The sequence below is a fragment of the Balaenoptera musculus genome, chromosome 11 (assembly GCF_009873245.2).
Source record: "Balaenoptera musculus isolate JJ_BM4_2016_0621 chromosome 11, mBalMus1.pri.v3, whole genome shotgun sequence".
Lineage (NCBI taxonomy): Eukaryota > Metazoa > Chordata > Mammalia > Artiodactyla > Balaenopteridae > Balaenoptera > Balaenoptera musculus.
In genome coordinates, this window is record NC_045795.1 from 20,377,172 (window position 1) to 20,389,404 (window position 12,233).

Consider the following 12,233-nt stretch of genomic DNA (forward strand, 5'->3'; position numbering starts at 1 on the left):
TTAAAGGCATCGTTCCCATTAGTGAGGGAGAAGGTGGATGCCATCTCCCGTAGCTTGGCTGATCTTACCATCACCCCTCCCTCAGATCTGGCCCATGGCCTCACCTTCTCACACATGGGCAGGCATGGTCCTCGGAGGAAAGGAAACAACAAATGACTCACCAGTCTGCTGTGCAACTGTGTTCAGTGCAGGCACGCCTGAGTCCAGAGGCGAAGGGCTTGGAAGGCTTGCAGAGTCCTTAGGCTAGTGAAAATAAAATTTTGGTGTACTTAAGAATTACCTGTATTTGTTAACATGCAAAGCCCCAGGTCCCACCTCTTAGGTATTTCAGTACGTTTGGGGGTCTGTCTGGGGTCTTGCATTTTAAAAGCACCCTGAGTCACACTGCATCTTCTTTCACTCTGTTCCCTCCAGGAACAGTGATTACCTGTCAGACAGGGGACTGTAATATAATTAGGCCAGTCCTGCTGAGTTGTGGCTGTAGCCCCAGGTGCCCCTCCTCAGCACTTGGCAAAGGAGAGAGGTTTTGGAGCCAGGGGATAAGCTGTTTAAACTGTTAATCAGAAATGCTGTCATCTGCCATTGTTTCCTTTCAAAATGCTGAGGCATTACCCCAGGGAATATAGTTACAGGGACCTTCACTGGGCGCTCCACGATACCGGGACAACCATGATTAAGGAAACTGTTCCTAACTCTGGACTTTTTTTCCTGCTGAGAAATGAATAGGCCCTAAGTATGTCCTTAACAAGAGGACATGTCCCTCTCAGCGGAGGGATAATCACCATTTGTGACACCTACTTTTAATCAGTGATGCCCCACTGGGTACAGAAGCAGCAGCAGGGGGGCCTCCATGACCAGGCAGCCCCTCACCCTGGTGTTTAAGTGTGACAAGCAGTTCATCAGAGGCCTGAATAGCTAGCTCTACTTTCCTGCCCTGATTAGCGAGTCACAGAGACCTTGGGGGAAGGAATCTGAAGATTTCTAACAGCAAGCTGCCTGCTAGTCAACCTTGGAGAGCAACCAGCCTGCTTGTAATTACCTGTTCCTCACAGCCTCTGAGGGGCTTGACTTAATGGAACCATCGGCTGCTCTTGCTGCTGTTTCTGTTACCCACTCACTCCCCTCATATCTCTGCCTTTTGTCTTTTCAAATACTCAGAACTGGCCTCTGAACTAGGTCCAGATCTAGCCAGCCTGTTGCACAGCATTGCTTTCTGGGGCTGTGTATGCATTCTTCGCGTACAGATTGTAGCACATCCTGGGCCTGTTTCAATGCTTCAGAGATGAATACTCTGCTGGGGCCTAGAGTCTCAGACAAGGTGAGCAGGGTTGGTGCTGATGGGAAATTACAACAGAGGGAGCCCTAGACTCTTTTGCTTTAGGTCCAAGGGATAATCATGGACTTTGGAGTTAGAGGTCTGAGAGGACGGAGGTCAAGTTTCTGTGCCTTCAAACTAAAGGTAGAAGGCCAAGCTGAAATTCAAAGTGAAGACCCACTTTCTTGCGTGATTTCCATTGTGATTTTTCTGTATGATGCACATACACACTCATACAAGCAAACAAACCACACAATCTATGGTGCCAAGACTAAAGAGGCTAATCTCTCATTACTTAGTGGAGTGTCAAATGAGGAAACCTGGTTGGCAGGGATAGTGTAGTAGTATTAGGGAGAATAAATTTAGTATAACTGATCTAGTCTGAAGTCTAGGAATACGGCACTGTTTGGGAGTATCTGAGCCTCTCAGCCCCTACATCAAAATTCATTCTCCATTGTTGATTATACATGTCACCTTTCTTTGTAATAACCCTGCAGTCCATTGATGAAGAACAATTTAATGTGTGGAAAAGGTTGTACAAGGAAGGGATATGTGACGTCTTCGGTAGTTCAATGATTATCTATTTGGTTTCCTCTTTAATTATTTTCCCCTAATTATTTTTTTCCTTGGTGAGACCAAGATTAAAAGAATAAACTCTAGCAAACTGGGGACCCAGAAGAGCTGGACTTTTCAAATAGAAAAGAATAAAAAAAACCTCTGAGTTCTTGGGAAGAAAGTTTATATGTTCATTACAATACAATCTTTTGTCACAACCAAATATAGAATGATGTTCAAATTCATTCTATCAACAGTCTAGTCTCTAAGCTTCTCTTCATTCATATTTTAGGAGCTCACTAGCTACATAGTCTTACCTAGTTAGGATTCTGATTAGTGGTTATTTGTTTAAGAAATCTCCATCTCTCTCTCTCTCTCTCTCTCTCTCTCTCTCTCATGTGCAACTTGGTGGGATCACTTTCAATGGCTAAGTAACTTACTTTCCAGGTTAGACTAACATAATTATCAGGCTATATACTCTGAATATTTGATATCCTAACTACATTTTTGGAATCTCAGTGGCTTTAATGTGGTTCTGTCTGGTCCACTGTAGGATGTAGTCATGGAAGAAAATGTGCAGAAGATGAAACAACAATTTATGTCTGCCCACAATGTCTCTAAAGACGGTCGCATACAGATGGAAGAGGTACCTTTTATGACTGTAACTTTCTTGACTGTACCTTCTTGGGCTATAATTTTCTCTGAAGGATAATGAAAGTTTTACATTTGATTGGAAAATTAGAACCCTCTGCAAGGCAGCTGGGTTACATAACATTTCTGAAGTACTCACTTTTCCTTTTTCATCAGCTTAATAACAAAGAGTATATGATGCTTCCATCATTTTATTTAGGTCAATCAATATTTATACTTATTTTATAATTGGGGAATTGATATGCTGGAGGCTTTTCAGTTACTTGATCTAATATTTGTCTCTTTCCACAGTGTCCTGTTCAAATTCAACCTTGACATAAGGGAAAATGTACTGACAATAAATGAGTTTAAACTTCAGTATCAGTTCCCAATGGAGATTGGAAAGATCTGTCCGTGAACATCATTAAAAACAAAACAGAGAGCAGCCGCCTCTACTTCAACTCAACCCACACTTATTAAGTACCTACTAAAGCAAGGAACTGTGTTAAGCATGCAGTGCCAGGCATAGTCTATCTTTAACCTGATAATTTTTCCTTCCAGTTACAAAAAGGTTTACAGTTTAGAAAGGATTTCCACACATATTATGTTACTTTACCCCCACAGTAGCTATAGAAAATGGGCATGGAACATTATCTCTATTTTACTGATGAGGAAACTAAGTTACTTTCCTAGCATCGTATGGCCAGTAAGTGGCACTGGATTAAGTTGTAACCCACTTATAGGTATGAATCTATACAGGTTTATTCTATAGAGTTATAAATCCATACATAAAAATGAGCTGCTATGAAAGTAAGATATTTATTTCATAGACAAAAGTGCCTGCTAGACATATTACCTGAAATCTGAAGAGCTAGTCTCTTAATGCTGTCGTACTTAGTCAATATTGTTGGTGAAAACAGTAATTTTTCTTCAGAAAGTTACGATAATAAGGCAAGATTATGTCTTCTTATAAAAAATAGACATGTTCACACCATGAGGCTGTCTTTTCAGAAAACTACTAAGCTAAACTCCAGATTTATGAGTGTAGCTGTTTCCAAAGTTTTCATTAAAAGGCAAAAATTATTTATATAACCAATAATAATTGCATTATAATTGATGTAAACATATCAGTGTATTGATTAATGGAAAAGTAATTGTAAGCATCAAGCTAGAAATACCAAAGTATTCATAATTACATGTTCACGGTTGCATTCTCCAGCCCACAGAACGGAGCATAGCGTATAGTGGTGCTCAACAAATATTTGTTAACTTAATAACAAATGAATGAAACATGGTAAATAATGAAAAACTATGCCATTATCTTACCAATTACTGGTAGACCTTCCTGAAGCAACTGGGAACTTGGCTAAAACTTTGACATCCATGCCAACCAACCTGTCATGGAGTCCTGCCAATGAGCATAACTGAGGTTGTTTGTAGAGAAGCTGATGGTATAGGACTGCTTTGGTCCCCTTAAAACCTCATGAGTCTATGAGAGTAAAGAGTAGCAAGGTCTCTCCTACTGCCTCCTGCTATACCGCTGGCCATTTCGTGTACTCCAGTTACAGGTACTTGTGACATAAAATCAGCTCACCTGCACACATTTTAGATATTTTAGCACAAAACAAAATAGGAAAGGAGTCACATCTAAGAGCCAAAGTGAAGCTTGGGGATGATCTGTGTACTTGATTTGTCCAGGGCTCCTCTGTGCCACTCTGGTCAAACTGAAGACAGAGTGTGTTCTAAAGACTTAGGGCTGGTGAATTACATTTTAATTTGGTTTCTTAGCCTGTGCCACCCCATGCGAAAACACACTTAGTTCTGAAGAGCAGTTCTCAGCTGACCTTGTGTGGGTGGGTAGGAAAAACACAAAGTCAACAGGTGAAATATGAAACCTTAGCCAAGTGACTTCATCTCTCTGAGCCTCAAGTTCATCATCTTCATCCACAGAGAAGTTACCACTGACTAAATTTTTAATAGGTACCAGGGACTTTGCTAAACAGTTTATAAATAGTGCCTGACCTGACTTTTAGTCTTCACATAAGCACCAGGATATAAATATTATTATCTCCATTTTACAAATGAGGAAACTGAGGCACAGAGGTATCAATTAAATTGTCCAAGATCAAATAATAGGTGAATACAGAGAAGGAATTTGGATCCACACTAAAGCCAACCACATACTGCATTGTGCTGCCTCCCATTAGTATTAAAATGCCAATACTTATATTTACCTGAAGGATTGGTGTGAGAATTTAATGAGATGATAAATGAAAAGTACATTGCCAGTGCCTGCCATGTAGTAGGTATTCAATATATGACAGCTGTTATTAACACGATGTGCCCTTGAGCTGACCTACATCCAACTAGAGAATATGAATGGGAGTGTGGGCTAATCGTTCCTACAACCTAGCAGAAGCATTTGCTCTGGACTTCCTCTGTAGCATTGAACAAGATGCTGGGAGAACTATGGCTATAGAAGAAATGGCCACTGTTTATGGGGGACAATTCAGAAAGAAGACAGTATACACTGAAATACCGTAGGTTTGGCAAAGAACCCAGCCAAACATGCCTATGAGCTGAAACAAGTGTTACCGTCACACACGGGAAGAACATGTTACCTTTGTTCATGGGAGCAAGGGAAGTAAATCAGTAGAACTGGTGCTCATATAGACAGCTGGACGGTTAAATTTACCACAAGTGAACCAACTTTTAAAGTATCAATATAGATGCTAATAATATAAAAGAATATAAACCATAGCCAACTCAAGAATCAAGCCAGACAGCAATCATTCCTGCTTTTGTGTACGGCACCGAAGTGATCTGTATACACAACATCTCACCAGCACAGCATAGGGGTTAAAAGTGTGGGCTTAGTTGAAGTCCTGACTCCACCACTTACTAACTACATAATGATGGCAAGTTCCTTATCTCTGTGTAGCCCAGTTTCCTTAACTAATAAATAATAATAATGATGTGTTATGCACCCTATAGATTGTTAGGATTAAATGAGTTAGCATATATAAGCATTTAGAACAATTCATGGCACATATAAAAATTATTGGGTATTTTAATTTTCTACTATAATTATAGAGTTGTTAATATAAAATTGGAGCCTCTCAGAATAAGGTCTGGAACATTTTAAGCACTAACACATTTATTATTAAATAATAATAAAGATGATTATTATTATTTTGGATTGTAAGCTCATGGAAGACAGATACTCATAGTGTTTCATACCTAGAAGGGTGCAACACTTCTTGAAAGAATCAATGAATCCAAAATGACAATCAAGGGCACGGAACTACGTGTTGGGCTCTCCATCCTGAGAGATCCAAGCCCTTCTGCCCTCTAATATGTTCCTTGATGCCTTTTACCCACGGAGCCCTGGCCAGTGTCACCAGCTGCTATCTCTCCCTTTTCCTTTAGCTTGCCTGCATGTTCTTGTCCGAGGATGAAAACTTTCTTCTGCTCTTTCGCCGGGAAACCCCCTTGGACAGCAGTGTGGAGTTTATGCAGGTAAGCGTTTGGTTGTGTCTCTATGGAGGGTGAGGCCAGGATCCCAGCCACCTGCTGTGGCTGCCACCACTCCTGCCCAGCCCCCAAGGGAGAGCTGCCCACAGAGGACAAGACCAAGCAAAGAAGCCCTTGTGTCGAGCCTGGCCCCAAGCCCCAATGTGCTCTCTCAGCGTGCTGCCCCGGGCTGCCCCTGAGCTGACAAACTCCTTAGCCTGGGCTAGAGGAAGGCTTAGACGAGGGGCCCGGCAGGCACCTGAGGCATGTAATGGGAGCGTAGGGTGGGGGCCGTGGAGCCTGGAGAGCACATGCCCATCAAGAGCCCAGAGTCCTGTGAGCTCCAGCCAACTGCTGCCTTCTGGGAATGCAGCCTAGGCATCTAGACTCTATGGGAAACTACTTATTTTTAAATGTTGGCAACTAATTCTAGTTTTGAAGGCACAGTATGGTCAAAATATAACTTATTAGAGGGCTGATCCAGCCAGCAGGCATCTCTTTGCAATCATTGTGCCAGAATAAAAACAAAAGGCAGAATCAATGGCTCCTCTTATCTCCTCTTTCAGCCTCTAGGTGTTACTGTCTGTGGGTGAAAAAAGACCAGGGAAGGCAGAGCAGGGTGTCTTCAAGGCCAGAGCGGCAGATTCAAGACAGCTCCTGCACCCAGGGCCCCATTCCTGAAAGACTTACCAGGTCCCCACTTAGGAGATAATAACTTAGCACCCTTGTGCACTACTTTATTTATCTTCTGGCCAAGTGGAAGTTATGAGAAATGGAGCAAGCACTTGCATAGACAATTCACAGAAGAAATATGAATAGACAATTGATATACAACAGCAACCAAAGAAATGCAAATTAGAAACAACTAACTTTTCCAAAGTGGTAAAGATTTTAAGAGGATCAACAAAAAGATACAGCGCTGGCAAGCAAGCACTGAGACTGTGGCTCGTGCTCTCCGGGCAGGCACGCACACTGGGGTAATTTTATGGAAAGAGATTTTGCAAAAACGTAATCAGGATTCTTTAAAATTTCATAATCCACAGTTAATTTTTAAAAATCTTGGGGCTTCCCTGGTGGCGCAGTGGTTGAGAATCTGCCTGCTAATGCAGGGGACACGGGTTTGAGCCCTGGTCTGGGAGGATCCCACATGCCGCGGAGCAACTAAGCCCGTGAGCCACAATTACTGAGCCTGCGCGTCTGGAGCCTGTGCTCCGCAACAAGAGAGGCCGCGATAGTGAGAGGCCCGCGCACCGCAATGAAGAGTGGCCCCCACTTGCCACAAGTAGAGAAAGCCCTAGCACAGAAACGAAGACCCAACACAGCCAAAAAAAAAAAAATAAATAAATAAATAAATAATAATTAAAGGTGCTAATAATTAAAAAAAATAAAATAAAAATCTTTACCCTTTGACTCAATAATTCTACTACTTCAAGCATCTATGTTAAGGATATAATCAGAGATGCAGACAAATTTTCTACACAATGATGTACATTAAATATTTCTGTTACTTAGTATAGTTAAAACTGAAAATAACATAAATGCTCAACAATGAAAGAAAAATTAGGTAAATTATGATACATTCATACAATTCATTCATTCCACAAATACTTATGTGCCCCTACAGTATGCCAGAAACTGCTCTAGGCCCTGGAGATTCATGAGAGAAAAACCCCATTGTGGAACTTTATGCATCACTGAAAATCAAGTTTTCAAAGACTATCTAGTGACAAGAAGGAAATGCGTTATGGTGTTAAGAAACAAAATTGTATATGCGTTATGATCTTAACTTTGCTTAAAAAATTATTTACCCTAACACCCACGTAAATAAGACAACGGGTAAATACACACTAGATAAATATTGTTTTTTTTTAGGGGTAAGATTTTGGATAATCTTTATGTTCTCTGTACTTTTGTATTTTCCAATTGTGTAGAATCATTGTTCTATTATTTACAGATTATTTTAAATGACATTTTCAAAATAATTTTAGTTGTGTTTAAGAATGCTCACAGAAAATTTTAAATGAAAATAGTAGACTACCCAAGTGTGTAGGCCATATGACTTCCCCTTCATTTTGTCACATATATAATAGAAACACAATGAAAAGGAAACACATAGAAATGACAAGTGACTATCTTGGGGTAGGAATTTCAGAAGATTGTAGTGTTTTTTATTTCAGTAATTTTGCACAATAAATATGATTTGCTTTTATAATCAGCAGAAAGTATTAAAATATTATGCCTATGTAGGCTTGAATAATCTTGAGAAATGGGAAAAAGAAAGGTTCCATAATGCCATTTCCATCTTTTTTTTAAAAAAAAACTTTCTCCGTTTTTCCTCCCTCCCTTCTAGTTTGTCAATTTCTTCTGTAAAGAAGTGCTTTCTCTTTCTCTACCCAATTAAAAAAAATATTTTGGATTCTTGAATTCTTTATTTTTAAATTAAATTTGTTATAACCTATGTACTCTCCTATATATTTTAAGAAATCCTACCTTAATGTCTTTATATTCCCCCTGAACTACAGGACCTTAAGACACTTTAACTATCAGCTCACTTGCCATTATTGTCCAGAATATTAGTTCTATCTTGTTTTCTTTAATCCCACAAATTTTACGTTAACAAGATATGTTTCCATTTGCCCACATGTTTCCCATTGTGTTTGTACATCATTCCTTCTTCATCTTAGATTTTCCTCCTTTGTGTTCTTCCTTCCTGGAGTATATCCTTTACCAAGAGACTGTTGGTAATAAATTCTGTTTTTGTTTGCCTGGAAACCTCTTTATTTTGCTTTTATTCTTTAAAGACAGGCATATATAGTAGTCACATAAAGATCTTTGGCCCACCAATAGCTCAGGTGCAGTAAAACTGTAAGATAATTTAGATGGAAAATGTTTGGGAAACAGCATAAAAAAGCAGGTAAAAATGTTTTTGTTATTTGAAATTCTCATTCTTAGTTCTGGTATAGTCACACCATTAAAGTTAGGATATAAATCACATTTAACCAGTTGATTTTCTAAGCCTGGTTAGATTCAGGCAGAAACGTTGGTGACAGGGACTGAAAGGGGCAATGTTTCTGAACACTTCTCACTAAATATCAGCATCTCCTACTATCCCTGCAGGATATTCAGGCAGGACCCTAGTTGTGATCTAGAATTAAGGTCCCTGCAGTTGATGACTCAGGTAACCCATTCCACATCAATGAAACATCTGTCAATTAAAAAAAATACTTAATGCTACTTTTTCATTCTGTATAGGAGTTAGGGAACTTGTTAACTTGTGAGGCTTGGATATGGAAAAAATCAGAGGTGGTCAAAATCACACCATTTACTAAAGAAAGCAGTTCAATGTTTCCTTAAAAATATTCAGCTGTTCTGTCTTCCAGTTTAAGTAACTGTATCTTCAGCTGGATGAATGCTGTTTTTTGTGGGGTTTTTTGGCCACACTGCACGGCATGTGGGATCTTAGTTCCCCGACCAGATATCGAACCCGAGCCACCTGCATTGGAAGCGCAGAGTCTTAACCACTGGACTGTCAGGGAAGTCCCACGAATGCTGTTCTTAAACCAATGAAAGGGTTGGCTTACTACTGGGAATTATCAGAGATGTTTTATTCCCTTTACCTGGAGCAAAGACCACAAAGGCAAGATTCCTTAGGGGCCCTTTCTGCCGTGCAATTTATTTTGGGGAAGTTCACCTTTGCATTACGGTTATTGCTGTTTGGGGTTTTAGTCTTATGTGGGTGCCTCAGTTTGACTTCCCACCTTGGGTGGCCCCAGCATTTGTCTCCCGTCTACCTTGTGTGCAGTTTCCTGATAAAGCTACAGGCTGAGTTATCAGAGATCAGTAGATGTACCTAGGACAGACTTTGGTTTCTGTCATGCATTTTGTGCTTTCCTATCATGTCAGACCTCTTAGAAGTCCCCTCACTTTCTTGCCAGCTGAGCTATGTATTTAAAGAGTTGTGTTTTAGAGTACTCTGCATTTTTAGGAATATAGTACAAAGAAGATTTCATAGTTTGCTATATTGCCTCCCACTGAAGGCCATCCCTTGATATCTTTCCATTTTGAACTTTCCATAGCTCCCTTTCAGTGAGTGCACTGTGGTCCTCCTAAGTGGCTCTAAGTGAATGCAGTGAGTCATTTCTAGTGAGTTCTGCCCAAACAATAGCTGTCACCAAAGAAAGCCTAAAATTCTCCATGCAAAGTCTTAGTTGCACCCAGTTAAGTACTGTTATCAGATGCTGAACCATAGTAGACAGCAGCATAAGTTGACCCCAAATTATTTGAGGATAAATGGATTAATGGCTTTTGTGTATTTCAGATTTGGCGCAAATACGATGCTGACAGCAGTGGCTTTATATCAGCTGCTGAGCTTCGTGTAAGTGTTGCCGGGAGCTGTGTCTGGGTGAAGGGCGGGTTTGCTCATCACTGGGAATTTGATATATGTGCATCATGAGTTTGATTTCTGTGTTTCCGAGAAACATGGATATGAATTTGTTACTTAAAAAAACTGATTCATGTTTAGAAGGTTTAGATACTGTATGTTGGACTTACTGCTTGCTAAAAGCATTTCAGTTCCTTCCTAAAACAAACGAACCACAATTCTTAAAATACCGCCTCTTGAGATTTTTAGGTTTATTTGCTCACTAGATAAAATGCAGCTCTTCTCTTGATGTCACAGAACTTCCTCCGAGACCTCTTCCGCCACCACAAAAAGGCCATTTCTGAGGCTAAGCTGGAAGAATATACTGGCACCATGGTGAGTAACCGAGCAATGCGATCTCCATGAGGACAGCTTCTCCACTGCCTCCTCACGGCCCAGAAACATTGTCTGGTACAGTGGATGATTCTACTCATTTAGCAAGTTGATTTAGAGCAATTGGGAATCAGATAGATGGGAGATGTGTGTCCCACCTCTGCCATCTTTAGCCATGGCCTTGAGAAACTGTCCAGCCTCTCAACTTTATTTACTTCATCTGAAAAATGGAGATTAATAGTATCTAGTTACTGCGAGGGCAAGTGAGTGGATGCATATGAAGCACTTTGCAGAGCATCAAGGAAATAAGAAATGTTCAGTACATGTTAGCTCTTCCTGTAGTGGTTGTTGTGGTCCTTGTTGTCATTATTTCACTTGCCACTCATGCCATCATGTGACCCCAGGACTATTTCAGCGTCAAAGCTCCCTGGAAAATGGTGAAGTAGGAGAAGCTGCCTTTGGTGAACTCATCCTCATATTCTGTTTCAGTTCCTAACTTGATGCTTTTCTCCCAGTGCTAATCAACAATCTGTATTGAATTGGCTCTGGCTTCTCTACCATTTATCTCCCCCCGAGCCCCTTCCCATCCCCAGATGTGTGCTTCATTCCAATCAAACTCTGTAGGTTTCATAATTAACAAGCAAGGAAATTGCTGGTAAAGGTTTAATTACTTGTGCAATTGCTACACTTATTATAGAAAGAGTTCTCGAGTAGACGCATCTTACTGAACCTTCCGGTGAACAGCCACGGAAGCATATCACTGAGAAGAGTTTTATGGATCCCTGTTAAAACGTGTACCACTAGGTTCATCTATTTAGGCCTTTAATTGATGTTTCCGAATACTGTATTAATTCTAACAACTCCTCTATAGCACTGGCATTGTTCCTGCTATTTTGTACATCTGATGATTGAGGCTTGGAAAGGGTAAGTAACTAAGTCACCACCAAGTTGAATCCCTAGACTCGTTTTATAAAAATCAGATTAACTGGGAAATGTTAAGTTGCCTAGCCTAAGGCACCAGTTAAACTGGAAGTTGGGCTCTCCTGGCTTTCAACCCTGCATCTTCCTGGCTCTCACTCTGTACTCTGACTACTCCGAATGCTGCTTCCAGCCAAGGGCATCAGCCCCGGGAAGGAAGAATGTGCTCTTGACCATGATACCTTGTAAATGGGCTGGACAGGAGCAAAGCTGATGCCAAGGACAGAATCACACCCCAGGCCAGGATCTCAATCAAGGAAATTAGCTGGCTTCTTACTATGTTGCCTTGTTGTAATAGCATGCAAAATGCTGTATGAAATCCTGAGTAAATAGGTACTTAGCACTAAAGAGTGATGTGGGAAATCCCTGAGAAGCAGGAAGCAGGTTCCCAGCTACAGTGATATCTCTAGTTTCCTTTTGACCTAAATTCCAGTGAAACCCTCTAATAGAATGAATAATCTGAAACAGGAAATTAGACTGAAACTGCCT

The 12,233-nt window shown here is 40.6% G+C and overlaps 1 protein-coding gene and 1 long non-coding RNA gene across 2 annotated transcripts in view; one reads left to right on the forward strand and one right to left on the reverse strand.

The window, feature by feature from the left end:
• Positions 1 to 239, reverse strand: part of LOC118903287 — a 30,868-nt gene extending 30,629 nt beyond the window's left edge. The window contains exon 1 of the long non-coding RNA XR_005021767.1: positions 162 to 239. This is a non-coding gene — a long non-coding RNA (uncharacterized LOC118903287). The remainder of the gene's footprint in view (positions 1 to 161) is intronic.
• Positions 1 to 12,233, forward strand: part of SCGN (secretagogin, EF-hand calcium binding protein) — a 37,337-nt gene that overhangs the window by 3,009 nt on the left and 22,095 nt on the right. The window contains exons 3-6 of the mRNA XM_036868166.1: positions 2,424 to 2,516; positions 5,930 to 6,019; positions 10,332 to 10,388; positions 10,692 to 10,769. Of these exons, the coding sequence (XP_036724061.1) occupies positions 2,424 to 2,516; positions 5,930 to 6,019; positions 10,332 to 10,388; positions 10,692 to 10,769 (318 nt within the window). The remainder of the gene's footprint in view (positions 1 to 2,423; positions 2,517 to 5,929; positions 6,020 to 10,331; positions 10,389 to 10,691; positions 10,770 to 12,233) is intronic.